This window comes from Chelmon rostratus, chromosome 17 (genome assembly GCF_017976325.1).
Source record: "Chelmon rostratus isolate fCheRos1 chromosome 17, fCheRos1.pri, whole genome shotgun sequence".
NCBI lineage: Eukaryota > Metazoa > Chordata > Actinopteri > Chaetodontiformes > Chaetodontidae > Chelmon > Chelmon rostratus.
Genome location: NC_055674.1, coordinates 9,611,354 through 9,629,363, shown reverse-complemented (window position 1 = coordinate 9,629,363; position 18,010 = coordinate 9,611,354). Strand labels below are relative to the sequence as shown.

At 44.8% G+C, this 18,010-nt stretch overlaps 1 protein-coding gene across 1 annotated transcript in view; it reads right to left on the bottom strand.

The window, feature by feature from the left end:
• Nucleotides 1–1,285: 1,285 nt before the first annotated feature.
• The window catches only part of baiap2a (BAR/IMD domain containing adaptor protein 2a), a 50,976-nt gene continuing 34,251 nt past the window's right edge, over nucleotides 1,286–18,010 (bottom strand). Inside the window, exons 7-15 of the mRNA XM_041956822.1 lie at nucleotides 12,556–12,708; nucleotides 9,899–10,141; nucleotides 9,078–9,309; nucleotides 7,793–7,994; nucleotides 7,603–7,671; nucleotides 7,370–7,523; nucleotides 7,098–7,135; nucleotides 3,368–3,410; nucleotides 1,286–2,854 (exon numbers count right to left, since the gene is read on the bottom strand). Of these exons, the coding sequence (XP_041812756.1) occupies nucleotides 3,383–3,410; nucleotides 7,098–7,135; nucleotides 7,370–7,523; nucleotides 7,603–7,671; nucleotides 7,793–7,994; nucleotides 9,078–9,309; nucleotides 9,899–10,141; nucleotides 12,556–12,708 (1,119 nt within the window). The 3' untranslated portion in view covers nucleotides 1,286–2,854; nucleotides 3,368–3,382. The remainder of the gene's footprint in view (nucleotides 2,855–3,367; nucleotides 3,411–7,097; nucleotides 7,136–7,369; nucleotides 7,524–7,602; nucleotides 7,672–7,792; nucleotides 7,995–9,077; nucleotides 9,310–9,898; nucleotides 10,142–12,555; nucleotides 12,709–18,010) is intronic.

The following is an 18,010-nucleotide window of genomic DNA, read 5'->3' as shown; positions in this document are numbered from 1 at the left end:
GGCTGCCTTGGTCCATTTGCTTACCATTGATTTGGCTTTTTTTTTTTTTTTTTTTTTTAAAAAGACTGTTAAAGCTCTCATAGTTGGAGCCAGAGAGCAACGCCGGGTGATTGTCGCATAAGAAGCTGCGTCGGATTTCCAGACGCAAAATATGACTTTTTAACAGCCGTGGGTGGTGGTGTTTGAAGATGGAGGTGCTGAAATTTAATCAAGATCATATCTAAATCATATATATGGTGGGATGTGGCGGATTCAGCGTGCGGCATAACACAGGTGTTGTCCCCCCTTAATTATCACCACCACTCACTCTGGTTAATGATGACCTACAATACATGTCGACACAATATCTGTCTGAAGCACTTTGTATTAGCCAAACTTGGTCTTTATTTATAGAAGTGATGGCTCTGTTGCTCGACATCTCCCCATCCTGGAATGAAATATCTAAACGTGTGAGGCTCCTCTTTGTGTCCACAGCTCCAGCTACAGGCTCACTTTATTTTGTGTCACATTAGCTTTGTTTATATTACATTTCATCAGCAATAGAATGACGCCAAAGGGACAGGGAGGTGTTTCAACACAGTTCAGCATTGTCATGTCATAAATGTTGAATGTCATGACCATCTTTATGCATCTTTTCTACGTCTGCGTATTGTCCATATTCTCATACATGATGTATTCTATTACATGTGTGCCGAATGCCCAGGTCTGAGGTGTACAAAAAAAAAACAAAAAAGACATTCAAAATATGACATATTTCACATATTGTATGAATGTTTTATCAACATGTAGCAGGTAGCTTGACTTGAATTACTACTGCTGTATCGACAGCTCCCTCCCCCTCTCTATCCTTCTGTAGCTCAAAGTGCCAATTCTGTTTCCTCTCACCTTGCCTTTTAAGTTCTGCAAGAAGAGAAAACGTCGCTAGTATTTTTGTACGATTTGAAAAGACGCAATCCAGGATGACAGTCTCTCAAATTTGCCAAAGAGATATTACAAAGCCAATTTGGCTAAAGTGGCAGACACCTTTGGGGAAGGTGAGGTGGGCTGTTCTGTGCACCGGTAGTAACAACATTGCTGTTTCCACCCCCCATCCCCCCTCCTCACTCATTGCTATTGTACTATCCCAAACAAATAAATCCAAATACGTTTTTTTCCCTTCTTGTGTCTGTGGTATATTTTTCTGCATTGATGTCCAAGAAGTGCAAGTTCTGCAAAAAACAAACAAAAACATGAAACAACACAACAACACGTACATGAAAGTATGATGTTTGTGCCCACTTATAGATTTATTTTGGACAAGATAATTTATATGCACTTTCTGTACAGTACAGATATAATACAAACCGGGACAAAAGTGAGAAATGGACAATGAAAGCTATATAAAAGTAAAAAAAAAAAAAAAAAAAAGCATTTGAAACTTGCTGCCCAAATGAAATAATAAAAGCCTGATCATATCACTCAGTGTAAAGGACTCATCCATGGAAAACTGACTTTTCACGATGGAACTCTGTAATTCATTGCAGTCCAAGAGGCATTTTAGCTCATTCACACAACCATACACATTATTGCTTTTCCATCCCGTACAATTTCACTACTATCCCCACACATCATACTGTAGATAAATGCCTCCGCTCCAAGCTTTTCTCCCAGATGAGTGTATAATACTGAGAATGAATGATCACAAGCCATGATAATACTGTACCTTATCCAATAAGCTACCACTCCCTCAAAGCTAAATATATATAAAAAAAAAAAAAAAAAGACCCAATAGGTATGCACTGTATTTCATCTCTCGGCTACCTGGCCTTTTAGATACTACTAAAATTTAAAGAGACGGAAAGAAGAGCAATTCAAAATATTCTTGAATCATTTTGGTGGAATTGCACTGTGCTGGAGGCTTGCTAAGCAAAACAACAAAACAAAAGCCTCAAGATTACAAGCAAAGAAAACGAAACTTATATTTTTAGGAATATCAAAAATACAAGTCGAAGTGATGCATATGCCCTCAAACCAGTTTACAGATGTTCGGGTCAATGCTGCATGAAGCATAAGTTTAAAAAAAAGAAAATGAGAAGGCACAGTTCCCACATTGAAAATATGGGCACACTGTATCACAACTACTAAATATATTTATATATAGAACTATATCACTTAAGAAAAGCAGAGCTGTAGTCTACTCACCAACTGTCAAGTTCTAGCTATCTGTGGCAGTATCCAATCTACACTTTGTCCTCAGTGTATGTTACAGTGATGCACTGACCATCTTCTATCCTCCCTCAAGCCTCACTTAAACAGCTAATGCAGAGCGCGCCTTCACTGCTCATTAATGTAAATAATCCTCAAATGAAATTTACAGTGTATAGTGTTGCAGAAAAAAAAAATCCCATAGTAGAAGTGCAGATAAATAATAACGTGACGGCATCACTAGTAAAACCTATTAGCCATACCTTATCCACAACAGGTGGGATCTAAATAACTAACAAAATCTATCATCACACCTGCACTCGAATGCTCAGGCTGAGACATTCAGCGTCTGTGGAAGCGTTTGCGAAACATCACAAGGATTAACCAGAAATTGTCTGAGTGAATTTCCGTGTCAAAGAAATTATATTCTTAGTAGTGCAACAGGTTCCTTGAGGTGACTTTTTAACCCCCTCCCCCCGCTCGTCACGCTTCTGGGCCCTCTTGTGATCAGCATCATACAACTCAAACATGCCATTGTTAGCCATTTTCTTTCTCCCCTTCAAAAGAGCCCATTAGTGGACAAAAGGGGACAGCGGGCTGCTAGTAGAAGATGGGTGCAGATCGGTCATCAATGAAGGTGGGCCGGAGGTAGACCTCCAGGGAACGGTCACTGTGGGGAGAGGAGGGGGTGAGACAAGGAACAGCGACAGTTAGGTTGAACTAGTGACACAAATAAGAGAGACTCAGGTCGACTACATAACCACACCCACAGAAATGATCCTTCCTGCAGTTTTGTTTCTTACAGTATAAGCTGAGCAAAAGGTTGCAGTATCTACTGTGAGTTTTAGCAAGCATGGTGTGAGAAAACAAGTAAAATAAGAAAAAAATGAACAAAAGCAGCTTGTAATGTGCACACATGCAGGGTTAGTGCCTTCTCTGTATGATATTCACACACACCAAAAAAAAGGGAAAAGAAAAGTAATTCTTTTACAACCCAAGGCCTGCTGGACTGACAGACTCAAAGGCTGCCACATCCAAGGAGGCCAAAGGACAGAAAAGACTAGTGATTCCCAGCATCCTACTGCAGCCAGACAGCCAATGACAGCAGAGAGAACCAGGCAGTAATAGAGAGAAGAAGAAAAGTGATTGGCTGGCTGAAAGGCGATGGAAGCTGGTGACTTACGGAGGTCCTGTTCCCTCAGAACCGGGACAATTCTGGACCCAAACTGGAAGGTAAAGAGAACCTTTGGGTTTGAATGGCTCATCTCTCAGATCATGCATGGGTCACATTTTGTAACAACACTGCTGGTTAGTCTGGCGCAAGATGAACATACTGTCGGTCGATAGTAAGAACTGTAACTGAAATGAGGGATGGAAAACAGAAGTACACACTTCATGCTCGACATGCCGAACGCCGTAACGCTCCCTTCCAAACCCTAAACTATGTGATGTGGATGCAGTGCAATCAACAGGCAGGTGGTGTCTGCTAAAACGTGTGCATCAATATGTCTGTCATCCTAAAATAACACACTTAAAATACGACCAAAAAAGAAAACACAGCAGGCAGGCAGAGTTCAGATACTCACAATACACACACACACACGCACACACAGTCTTTCTGTGTTTTTTTTCTTAACGGTGACAACAGAGAGAAGCACAGATGCTGTGGGTGTTACTGGGGGAGGATGAAACTGCATGCTGCTTGAAATGATTCAAGCAAGGGTGGAGGTTTGGAAAAAAAAAGGAAACATTTAAGGGAAAGAAGGAAAAAAAAAAACAGTTTAGAGCCGTAACTAACAAGGAAAATGTTCAACAAAACTGAAAATGTCATTGTCACTGACAGAACAGATTTCTCGTCAGACCAGACTGTTTATTAATATATAGAGATATGTTTTATTTAGAATACCTTTGTAAAAAGTCACCATACATTCAAGGTCAATTTTCAGTATCACATTTTTCTGGTTTCCCTCCACAGCATGCATAAGATAAACACTTCAACGAATCAGGACTTTCTCACTGTTTCTGGAAATATTTGCTCTTTTTTTTTTTTAAAACAAGGACAATAATCTTTTTTTTTTCTTTTTTTTTTAAAGAAAAGACCAAAAACTACATAGCCACTCAGGGAATACAATCATAAATAACACTGAGAGCTGCAAAAGCCGTGGTTGTCATTTAACCTAAAATGAATTCACAGCTGTTATTGAGGATGCTCAACAGAAGATCAAAGACCCCTCCGAACTCACCGCTTCAGAAAAAAGACCAAACTGAAGGTTATATTGGAGAGAGGCATTTTATTTTAACCGACAATTCTGGCGGGAAAGTTCAGTCAAGAACGAAAAAGAAAAAAAAAAACAGTTTCTGTGGGGCTGTGATTGAGACTGGAAAACATGTTTTGGCAATGATCATAATACAGTGCAATTTGGTGGACTGACGGAAACATTTTATATATATAGAGATATATATACCGTATATTCTTGAAGCTCGATTTGAAGGTTTGCTTCGTTGCACATAAAGTGTGTCGTTTAATAGAAAAAGAAAAGAAGCAAAGTAAGGCAAATATGACACACACCCTCTGGACGGAAAATCAAGTTTAGCACTGACACAAGGAAGCACAGCGCGACCTACGGGATCTCTCAGAACAGAAACATAGTAATCTGCTGCACAGCCTTACTTGGAACAAAGCTTTTTTTTTTTTTTTTTTGAGCATGTGTGTGTTGGGTGGGAACTCGATAATACTGGGCCCCACATGTGCTTATAAAGGCCATTCAGCCGGTGGCTTTAGTACAATGACATTGAAGTCTTTTGGCACTTGTACAGTACATGAACATGTCCTTTAGATTGACAAAATGACACAACCATGTACATGCATGAAAGACAAGCAGTAGCAAAGGCAGTCTCTTGAGAGATCAGTCCGTGATGTGGACTGTGATCAGAGATTACTCAGAGTCCATATCGCTGCATGCCGAGCAGGTAGGCCCCGCTCTGGCTCTCTCGCTCAATGCAATCCTCCACCCACCAACCGCTACTGTCCACACCGACACCACCAGCAGCAGCACCCAGGACGGACGGAAGGAGGAAAGGAGGGACCCGGGGAGGAAGAGAGGACAGAAAGGAGGGATGAAACTGGCCTCTTCCACTTGGAGAAGGGGTGTGTGTGGAGGCAGAGGAGGAGGAGAGGTGGAGATAAGTGGACAGGAGGGAGGCTAAGAGGAGGGAAAGATGGGGGGGAAGAGGCCCCTGTGCTATCCGGAGCTGTCTGTGTCTGTCTGTATGTCTGTTCTCACACAGTCGAAATCAATTTGCCATCAGGACTGTCACTGTGGAACAAAGAGAGAAGGAAGCTTGCCAGGTCGGACACACTCAGAGAGAAATGGAGAAAGACAAGACAGGCACAAGGAGGCGCGGTAGAGTTTAGGAGAAGCGTAGGCGGGGTCAGGAAATCTACGCCGCCCCACCTACAGGTACAACTCCAAACACACCTGCCGTGATCAGGAAGATCGGACTTCCAATTCCCTCATCAACACTGTTTTTTTTTTTTATTTAAAATCCAGATATATCTGCTGGTTGGATATTCACATCAAGCAATTTTAGAGCAAGGTTGTCACTGAAAAGTTGACAAAAACAAACCCAGGAGTTACTGTTGATGAGAAAATCAAGTCATCTCCTTTGCTGGAGGGATGTAGTGTTAGATTAGTCTGTTGGGGTGAATACACCCTGCAGGACAGTGTTGTCTCAAAATACTGATACAGGAAAAATAAAAATAAAAAAAAAACCAACACACATTCAGAGCAGACAAGAGTGTGTAGAACAGCTTGACACTGGTGCCCGAAGCCCCAGGCTGACAAGCAGTGATGACTGAGATGAAGTCAGCATGATGTCTACTGTCACAACACGTACTCCACCGAACACCGATACGAGCCCACCAGGCCATTTCACCCCCCCCCTCTCACGCGCACTCGCTGTCTCTCACACGAACGCACACATTTATATACATGTACACAAGGATGTAGTCCCTGATTGGACGGAAACAGGCACAGCATAATTCCTAACCCTAACCTCACACAGCCCTGGTGAGTCAGCTAGGACTTGATAGGATTACAGTGCAAATATACCGGGCCAAGAGCGCTCGGACTATAAACTGCGAGACGCTGACCCCCGCTACGCTGCATTCATTACTTTAAAGAGCCACTTAAAAAAAAGAAAAAAGTAAAGCCAGAGCAAAGAGGGAAGGACAAAGAAGACACAGTAAAAGAATACTCAAAGGAAACACTCTGCATACATCAAATCTATTGCCTGAGCCCAACCGCTGTGTATTACTAACTAGCTCTGAAGCCATTAGTCTATCGATTGACTAGTTAATGGGCCGAAAAATTAATCCGTCAAATCAATTTATTTTTCCCTGTTAACCATAAATTGCATATTTTCTATTTTGGTTTTGGACTTTGTTCAGACAGAACAGGTCGTTTGAAGACAGCTCTAGGAAACTGTCATCAGCGTTTGTCCCTATTTTCACACATTTTATACACGCAAAATTATGCAATATGTGCTGACGGACATCAATCAAAATGTGAATTTGAAAAGCCTCTGCAGATTAAAGTGCGCAGAATTAAAACAGTGTTCTGTCGTCATGTTTTGCAACTGCAAGTGACTCCACCAGTCTGTATTTAGGAGAATACAGTATGAATACTAACTTTTTTTTAAGTATAGTATATTTATAGTAACTCTGTTGAGCAGTTGAGTTGCTGTCTGTTGAGTGCTGGAGCATGTAGTAACTCAGGTGAAACGCCATTTATCTGAGGTGATTGGCTCTCATGTCTTCCTCTGATAGCTCACTACTTCCAAAACTATACAGGCCATAACAGCAGCAGTCGTAACAGTCATTACTTACAGGGCAGGGAAGAAACGGCACTTACCTTGTGGCAAAGCGCCCGTCATAATCCTCAATAGCAGGCTGAAAAGAAAGAGGAAAGATTTCTTACTTTGTGTGCTGTACCTGCTGTACTTGCATACAAACACTAGGTGGCAGCAGAATCTCGAGCAGAAGTCTCCTCAGTTACTGCAGGATTACTCACATCCAATTACGCAACACAGGACAAAACCAGACGGGGGCTACAAATTAGCTGAGCAAGAGTAACAAGTGTTTGTGTGCTGTTCACGGATTCTACACGTGTCAAGTTGTACCCACCTGTGTGCCAAAGCCTGCCATGCTGTAGGGGCGTGGGCGGGTCTGTGCTAGGCTCTGTGCCAGCAGCCGGGCGGTCAGGCCGTAGTCAGGTGTGGGCAGTGATCCATCATTCTCCAACAAGTTCCCTGTGCTGCTACTTTTCCCATGGTGCAGGCTGGGAGGGGAGGAAAACAAAGGCTTCAGACCCCAGCTCATGAGGCTGACACTCAGTTCATGACAAACACGCTACGTACTTCACTTTGAGCTTCTCGCTGTCGCTCTCAGGCAGCACGCGCGTGTAGGAGAACGGGAACCAGCCACGCCTGCGGAAAGCAAAGGCCTCGTTAAACTTACGCATTCACTGTACCCACATGCAGGACAAATATTTCTCCAATCCCACAGTCTGGATTCAGGCAAAACAGAATACATGAATGCGTCGCTTACATCTTGTTCTTCTCATTCTCCCCATAGTGCCAGCCGTCGCGGGCTTCGGGCACTAGCAGGGTGATGACGTCTCCCTCGGAGAAGCTGAGCAGGGTGCCGTTGTCGCCCGCAGCGTGGGAGAAGATGGCCTGGACACGGGAGCGCCCGTTCTTTTCCAGGCCTGCCGCCATGGAGCTGGACCTGGGCAGGGTCCGTGTCTCTCCTGAGGGGTTCGCGGACAGTCAGTGACATGAAGTTCATGGAGAGGCGCAAACTCTCTGAATAACTGGAGTCTGCAGTGCTCACTAAAGGCGACGTTCATGTCTCTTTAGGCACTGTCAGCATCCAGGCAGATGTTGTGAATTTAGCAATTTTTGAAGTGTGCTCTTGAACAAGCATTTGTAAATAAACATATATCACTGCCAGATTCACTGATACTCTGGCAAAATCACCATAAAAAATGAGTTCTTGAGTTAATTGGTAGACTATATCATGCCAATATTTCTCATAAATACTGTTTCTGAGTGTATGTTGTTACTTCTACCTGCTAAATCCTCCCATCCCAGTGGCCAGCATTGTAATGTAGCATGGCGATATCAGCGTTGTTGTGATCGGAACTATTAAAGGATAACTTTCGTCTTTCACAACCTGGACCTTATTTCTAGCATGAAATACGACCATTTACTCACCCAGACAACTTTGGTGGCATTTGGAGTCGTTTTGAAGAAATTAGCCTCAGAGGAGCGGCACGTATATCCGTATAATGCAAGTACTCAGGGCTATTCCCCTCTGAGCCCATGGTGGCATGTTATCAACATTTGGCGTCTCTAGGCAACTACCTCTGACGTGGATGATGTCATTTCCGAACGCCTCACATTGCGAGCAGCCAGCCACAACACAGCTGACTCTGCGGCGGTCGGCTAGTTTAGCTGTTTTGCCTAGAGACGCCGGATGCTGATAACATGCCACCACGGGCTCAGAGGGGAACAGCACCAGAATATCATAACAAAATATTGGAATATGAATGAGTTTCGCCGCAGATTATGCGTTATTTAGAGGCTGTGCATGGTTGCCCCGAGTACTCGCATTACACGGATATACGCGCCGCTCCTCTGGGGCTAATTTCTTCAAAACGTCTCCAAATGCCACCAAAGTTGTCTGGGTGGGTAAATCGTCGTATTTAATGCTAGAAATAAGGTCCAGGTTGTAAAAAATGAAAGTTATCCTTTAACATGATGTTAAAGTGCTCCTCAGAAATAGGTCTGAGACTCGATCAAACGCGGTGCTCCTCTTGCGGATGTCTTACCTACAGGGTTCTTGTTCTTGGCGGGAGCAGGCCTGCGAACAGGGAGGGTGTTGGAGTACACATCGCTGACCTGTCTCTGGGGCTGAGCCTGGGACTGGCCCTGCGCCTGGGTCTGGGGGGATGAAGGCCTGACTTGGGACACGGACATAGTCCCTCCGTCCGTCCAATATTCCTCCCCGTGGACTCCTGTTGTCCCATTGACCATGGACATACCATCAGGGCCCATCAGCCTCTGGAATAAACAAGCAGATATATGGATTTAATTTAGTAAAATTGAGAAAATGGCCACAGCAGAAATGACTTTATCTAATATTTCGAAGAAGCTGAAGTGATGTTACGACCAACATCTTGATAAAAAAGACAAATCATAACTTTGGGGTTGACTTTGAAGTCTAGTGAGAGTTCATCTAAGTCTAGTCTGTCAGCTGCGGCGCAGCATGAAACGTAGACTCTAAACAGCTCATTAACTTAAGTGCCATCTTTAAAGTGAGACGAGAGGGATGTTTGTCTGATTTGCATCTTTATGGAGGGCCACAGGTGGACAAGCTGACATTACCAAAGAGCCGTTAGCTCCTTCACAGTGGTGGAAAGGAAACGAGGAAGTTGTCATTTCAGTTAAGTAATTCAGTTCTCTTGAGAAAAACGAGAACCACTGCTGTGTGAATAAATTAATTAAATTTCAAGTGAGTCTTCTTATATCAAAATCCAATCATCCAATCAATGGTCACCTCAAACCTTGTTCCGTGGGACAGACGAGGGGCACGAGGGGCAAACTAAAATAGCAACACATATAAACACAGTAGATCATTTCCTAAACTCACCGCTGGGTGTCCCAGGCCACTGCCCATGAATACAGCCAGCTCTGGGGGCACAGGAAGAGGCTGGGCCCCGGGGATAGGGTCTGAGATGACCAGGTTGGATTTGGAGCTGTGCAGGGGGCTTGTGCCCCCGAGGGCAGCAGAGCCCATCTGCTGGGCCAGGAGCATGGCCCTCTCTGGCAGCTTGTTCGGGTCTGAGCAAGCCTGTTGCCACACTGGGATCTTCTGGGTCAGGAGGTCTTTACCCTGGCAGGAGGCAGGAAAAAATCAGAGATATCGATGCAGCTGCAGTCTGGCCAGAGGAAAAAAAAAAGCCCAGTTAAGCATTTTCTTTTGCTAAACTTTCAATTTCCTGCCTATCCTTGAAAAAACATTCTGCTCTCAAAGGTTTTTCCTCTATCTGTACCCTTGACCGCTGCCCTTTGCACAGCTATGATAATGTGCTGCGTGGGTGAGGATGTGGGACAGACGACCCAGCTGCCCACTTCAGCGTCTCACAGCCTGTGGACACGGCTGTTCCACCAACAACCGCAGACACGGAGTTTAACGGGCAGACACGAACGCAACATATACTGTACAGAATACACGCATGCACACACATGCAAAACGCAGACAGTCTCTCCCTTTGGAGGTGCTAATTTGTAGCTCTTTTTGTCTTTCTCGGGCGCTCACACACACACACACACACACAAACACACACTAGGAACCCTCTGGGAGAGGGTTCTTCAGTTTGCTGAAGGTGAACTCTTCCCACGCACGCCCCCATCCTGATTAATGACTAGACTCCATGTTGAAAAAGGAAGCGGGAACACAGTGTGCACACACACACACACGCACACACACACACACTGTCCTCCTCCAGCCACATCTTCATGCTGGCAGTTCACACCCACCAGTAATCCCATGAGACTGATGTACTCCATTACCCAAGAATATTAGGTTCTTGGGTAATGGATAGGCATACATTTGTAGCACACAGACACAGAGACAAAAACAAGCAGAAAGAATGACTAAAGCCCGGTTAATAACGCTCCATTACCTCTGATGGTATGATATAGGGAGTAGTTTGTTTGGATTTAAAAGTTCTCTGCTTCAAATGTCAACAGCAATGAGAAAACAACAAGCAGCTGTTCTAAAATTCCCCAGCCGCCCGTTGTAAACAATATGGGTGAGAAACAGCTCTTGTCCTGTTCGTTGCACTGAGCTTTGATTTCGATCCATCTTCCTCTCTGCATTCAGCGTTTTGATGCCTTTTCCGGCGAAAGCCTTTTATGAGGCAGCTCCCCACACAAAAAAGGTGGCCAGACGCTCGAGGGCGCAGTGATGGATTACGGCTTCAGATATGCCTGTCAGCTGGGCATTGTCTACAGTCTTAATAAATTTTTAAAACGAAGAGGCCCCTATGAGCGGTCGAAGCTAATGTGACTTTGAATTATACATCCAGCACGCTCTTTCCGCTGAACAATGGTGTACAGCAGGTGAGTTTCAAATAAAACAGAGATGACACGCGGGGAGTAGCTGGCTGGAATCAGCACCGGAGCACAAAGGGAATAAGTTAGGTTTCATACACTGACCTAACGAGCTCTGCAAAAAGGCACGTGGCCTTTTTGAACGTGATGGACAGAAAATGTGTTCCTGATTAACTGAAAGATCAAAAGGACTGAAACCAGGCCGAGTTCCATTAGTTATTGAGGTTCCACTGCAAACAAGTATTTGAGGGTTGAACAAATTATTCAATTGTGACCGCAAACTCAGATGTGGTCAACACGCTACGTTCTGCCAAAGTTTGAAGAGGAACAGCGATTTCTTGCTCCCCGATTAAAAGTGGGCGTGGCTCAGTTGGAGAAAAACATGATGTAATGTATTTCTGTGCACCAATCAGAGTTCTGCAACATTTGAATCAAAATGTGATGGCGGTTGTGGGCGTTTTGCTTAAGCTGCCATCATTGTCAATCAAATAAAATCAAACCACACCCACACTGACCGTCCTGATGAAGCGGATTAGCTGATTTTCAAGGTTTAAAGGAGAAATCCTGAAGACTTTCATTTAAATAAATGTCTGTTAAGTGACTAGCTATAGCTGAAAGAGGTGACACAATGGTGACTGAGCCTATGACCCACTGATGCAGGCACTGAAATACTTATATATCCCCAGTATTACAAACTGGGTGCCTTTGGCCACATTCCCAGAATTCCTACTTCTGCAGCTTCACATTAAAAGCATTTAAGTGGTGAAATGCGACGCACTTGCCACAGTCGTTAATCAAAATTGTGTCTACACGACAAGACAACGGTCATTTTTGGCACTGTTTGACAGCGGATCAGGTTGAAATGTTGCAGGGAGCCACAGTGAACTTCTCTGCAATGTTACTAACTCCTTCCCCTGCTGTCTGCAGACTCACGCCGTGCGCAGCATAATATCGGCCTCATCATTCTGTGATGGACTGCCTGACATCTTTTGCTGTCCACAGAGGTCTGTGACCTGCAGCATTAAACCGCATTTGCTCTCACCGCCAGCAACAACAGGTGTCGCCAAATCGACTAAACGTCCGCCTTCTTGAGGACGTTAACCGTGGCTTCCTGCGACTATGGCGTCCACGATCCTTCTTTGACGGCAAAATAAATCTCCTTTTTAATCCTCAAGTGCCACTTGGACTTACCTTGCCATGGTAGGCGCTGCTGTTCTTGGCCACGGCACATTGGCGGTCCACCAGGAAGCAGTACCTGCGGCGCTCCTCAGACAAGGCTGTCTTGTATCCCTCGGCGATGAAGGTGTCCAGCTCAGTCTGCTTACTGCTGATGGTCTCCACAAACTGAAACACACATTGACACATCTCGCTGAGACGTAGTATCTACAGATTTGTATAAAACACAATCACAACACCTGATTATTGCCTTTATGGCTTTTACAAGTGAGACAGTGAGAGGGAAGCTTTGGTCTGCAGGTGCTTCATCTCTTAGCCACACATTTAGCAGGCAGGGCCGATGGACAGAAGGTCTGACAAGGAAAGTATCCAAGCACCCTGCTTCACATTCGCAAAATTACACGCATTCACAAATCCAGGCAATCACTGCACAGCTCCACCGGAGCAATTAGAGGTTAGGTGCACCTCGGCGGTAATAGCAGTCCAACGAAAGATCCTTACTCAGAACTTTCTGTGGTCAGACTATCCCTGCAGAGTGCTACTGAGGCAAGGCAATTATGACCGAAGATCCCGCAGTGTGCAGGACCCACCGCTCACAGCGACCCACTAATTCATTTTAAACGTTGGGCAACGCCAACAGGTGTGCAGATGTGCGTAAAACACTGAGCAACAGTGCAGAAGAGGGAGGAAGATCTGGCGCTGTCAGTTCGTCTTCGCGGGGGCGCTCAAAAAACAGGAAATGTCAGAGGGGAAAGTCTCAGCCAGTTCACTGGCAACACACGCGACATGGTCAGCGACGGCGGCGTGAAGGAGCTACGGGGAGTCCAATTTTGAAGAGGAAGTGGCCTTTAGGTGTTTTTCCGAGCGTGTGCAGATGCACGTCAGGCGCTGCATTTTAAGGCTGAAGGGTTTCGATACTGTACTCTCAAAGTGGGTCGACTGTGTCCAGTTTCATGGCTTTAAAACTGTAACATCTGCTGAAAAATACTGACCTAGAAGAGAGCGTTATATTTACTTGCTTTAATGATTTGACCTAGACTGAACTCTACTCTTGGGTATTGGCTGGTTTGAAGTTCGTTATGGGCTATGTTTCTCCCACTTAGCCGGTATCAGAGGCATACACCTTTCTTTTCTTTCGTTATACAAAGAAAGCTGGTTTGGATAATGATCAAATGCATCTTATTTTAAATAAATTCCTGAACCTTGTTTGTTGACACATGACTTTGTGTCAGGAAATGGTAAAGACAGGCACTGCATCAAGTTTGTCCATAACTGTGTTACTTTTGTCATTTCAGCCACAGGAGAGAAGAAATTATCGTAATCCATGTTGTTGTCGGTGCTGCCGTGTGATTAATATCTCCTCAAGTTCAGCGTTCTCATTAGAGCACATTTTAGAAAGTTTCATATTAAATTCAGCAAAGGCCGATGGAAAGACTAATGGAGTTTGTTAAGTTCCTCCCTGCAGCCAAATCCAAGTTCCTGTGGTGCCACCACACGGTGCAGATGCATTTCATTTAGTAACCACCAGAGCACACTGCTTCCCCACTGCCAGCAGCCACGAGGTTGCTGGAATGCAAAGTGGGGAAGAACACTTAAGGTGGCAAACTGATACTGAACACAAACATTTTGAGGAACGACCGTGTGCATTAGCACCCGAAGGAACCCACCAACGCCATTACACCGACCCAGACAGCCGAGTCGCCGAATCAAGCGAGAGCCTGACCTTATTCTGCTCTTCCTGTGCACCGTAAGCTTGAGCTAAGTGCTTTGAAACGGGTTGAGTTCAGTTAGTTTTAGTTCTCGACGGGCACAGCGATCAGGTAAAGGGCTGAGCGTGAGCTTCGACGAGGTGAAGAGGCCTCTCCTCTTGTCACATCCACATGGCCCAATTCTCCAAGCACACAAAAGGTCACCAAAGTAACCTAAGACAATTAGCGCAGAGGGAAAAGCCCGTGCAGACAGCAGACACCATTATATTCAAGCGACCTCAGGTTACATCATAGCTGGAATGACTCGTTTGGCAAAGGTCATGAATATAAATGAAACCTGCTGCACGTCGATTCTTACATTCAGGCTCGAACTGATCCGTGTGTCCCCTCGCGCTGACATATTCAGGACAAAATCCGAACACACCAGCAAAAAAGTGCTCTCACAACCAAGCATACGGCAGGATTCACAACAAACAGACTGTTTATACTCCTTTACATTCCTGTAGGGATTCAAAAGCATTTCCTGCACAGTCAGGTCTGCGTTTCTCTTCCTTCATCATCAGCAGTCTTTGGAATCAAAAGAATCGCATTGTAATGCTCCGGGCACAACAGGAAGCACCTACACCTACAGTACCTGGTGCTTATCACATCAACAAGCCCTTTTTCTCTGCATCTGTTTGAATCCGCAATTCCAGGTTGGACTCAGTTTTCAATTTTAAGACACCACCAAGAAACTCAGGGCTTATCAAACATCGTGAGATATTAATTCTGAATCCTGAACTCCGTCTGTCTCTTTCTCTGTCTGGGCTCTTATTAACAGCCCGTGTAGTGCAAAGGAGTTTATCTAGATGAAACCCCCTTTCTACGGTACCTTGGTCCACTCCACTGAACTACATAATGAGCTGATTATCATTTTGGCAGGGGCTTTACCCATTGATGAGATGGCACAGTGAAAGTGTCTGAGGGCGGGAGGGAGCAGGGAGGGGGAGGGAAGACAGACAAAGAGACAGAGGTGGGAGAGACAACGGCGAGGAGTGCGAGAGAGAGAGAGCGATGGAGACGGCAATCAATGAAACGCCGCCGCCATCTGTGTGCGCCACCAGACTGCGCTCAGACGTACTTTACTTTTTAATGAAAAGAGAGGAGATAAAAAGGAAAACTTCTCATCTGCTAAAATAACACAGATGTGGTGGAGGAGTACGAGGGGGAGGAAATGTCGAGCTCGCCTAGCAACTTTCACTCGTACTTTCTACCTCCGAGCGGCTGAAAGGAGCCGTCTCAGAGCTGATCAAAACCGCCGAAGCCTTTCTGATGGATGGTTGTCCGTGTTGACGGTTGACTTTTCCCTCACAAGCCCACAGCCGCGATATGATCGGTGAAAGTGAGCAGACTGAAAACGAGAAAGGGAGATTGATTTTCCTTTCCCCTGCTAACCGACTGTGCATTATGAGTCCGGAGCCTGATGAGCTCGCTCCTCTGCACAGATGGGCCCCATTGATCAGTCATACAGATCAGTAAGAGCGGGCCAGTGCTGCTCTCCATGTCCGATATGCACAAGTTGAAACTGTTGCGCCGTGTTAGTGGTTTGGCTTTATTCCATTTGTCACCACATCTGCACTTTCATGACACTGCGAGGACAAATCCAGAGGTTTTCGGGAACCCCTGATCTTTTGTATGGCCAAACTTTCAACGAATACAAATAAAATATCAATGTCTACCAGACAGATTGCTAAGAAATCACAATAATATGGATATAAATATGAATATATTTCTTGTGTGGATCTCTCTTCTTGAACCACCACTGGTTTAAAATTTCAACATTGCACACTAGATATATTAGATATATAAGCTCCTGTGGCCTTTTGTAAGACAAACTTTAGATTAGCACCACTACTCATCAGGCTGTAAACTCTCAAGTCCAACATATCTGTATTGATCAACTTATTACAGATCTAGATTTGAATTTTTAGATTTATTGTCTTTCGATTTTTGGTTCGAACTGATCTGCAACAGAAGATGCCTTCATCAAATTGTGCTTCATGTCATAGTGGAAACCTATCAGAGGCCTAATGATGCAACACATGAAGCAGTCAGACACGAACATGCAACAACTTGCCATTCCTGACTGAGAGTTACCGGCTAACGCCCCTCCAATCCCAACCCCCGCTCCACGCAAAACCGGACTGCTGCACACGCCGCCAGCTTTGATGCCCTAAGACGTCGCTTCGCACTCCATCTCCTGGTGGCATCCCTGACACAGTGGAACAAACATACGACGCAGCAGCCAGATCAATCCAGCACCGCCATACCATCCCAGACAGGAAAAGGCCGATGTTTGTGCGCCCCTGTACGAACTCTACAATCTGTTTAGCAAAGAGCAAAGTTTCCAAACTCAGTGAACTCCGCAAAAACATTGTACCCGTAAGTGTTAGCAGAATCCTGTTTCTGCTCCAGCTATCTATCCGATTCTGTCACGGCCGGCCACACTTCACAGCAAGACCAACAGGAGCTCGGCAATTACCCTGCAAGCCTTGACCTGTTAGTTTGAGATTTTTGTTTCCATGCCTGCAGGCGGCCCGACTTCCAGCTTCCAGTGAAATCCTTGTGAAGGCGCAGCAGTCACACTGTGGCCATTTTCTGCTGCGTCATTTTTTTTTCCCCCTCAGTTTGACAGCAACACAGGCGACAGGACTGAACCAATAAATTTAGCAACGCCGCAGTGAAGGCCTGCAATGAAGGGATTCATACAGAGAGTGCTGCGTCTTCGCAGGCGTGTGAGCGTATCTGATTGGAGAAAGAACACAGTCACGACTTCCCCCGTCAAGTAGGCGGTCGAGCGGCGGAAAACTAAATGTGAAAGACAGCTAATCAAGCTACGTCTAACGCCGAGGCTCCTTTCCAACTCATCAAAAAACATTCCACCTGAGCTGCTCTGTCGGAGTTTGCTTTGCAGGGGAAATAATCGCATGACTGATGGCACCTGAAGCAAATTCTGCGTTGCTCCTTAACATCTGATCATTTTGACAAGTTGTAAATGTCGGACTCCTCAAGAGTGAAACTATTGCAAAAAAGTTACGACCAGAAACCACTTAACCACCTTTGCTATAATAAGGCGTTTCCATGATTTCTGTTTAAAATACACTTACACATGCATGCCCAAACAAATCAATCCACATTCACATGTTCACATGTGCCGTCAGTGTCCACTTCAAGCCTGAGAGACTGAGATTTCTGACTAAAAAACAGAGATTTGAAACAAAACCCAGACAACTCAAAATAAGAACTCACAGCAGAATGCTATATTATAAGATAAGATAAGATAAGACTTTATTGACGCCACACCGGGGAAATTCATGTGTTACGACAGCAGGAATAAAAAGGATAGGGAGAAAGATGAATAAAAGTCCTTCACTAAATAACTATAAAACATGGTAAATAATAGTATTCTGCTGTAAGCTTTTATTTTGAAATGTCCGTGTTTGAGGTAAAAAAATTGCCATCTTATCTTCTTCTTCCTCTTTGGAGCTTCGAGTCAGCTTTTTTGTGGTAACATACAACCTGTACTCACTATGTTAAAGCTCAATCAAAGCCAAGTACATGAACACATTAGTTGTAGTAAATGCGTACTCTCTTCCAGGACATCGATTGCTGCTGCCGACTTACTTTCTCTCTCGTGCGTGTGTGTGTCTGTGCGCCTGCTGTACGTGAGTAGATGTACGAACGATTGGCGAGGGCACACAATTCATAATCAAACCTCCACT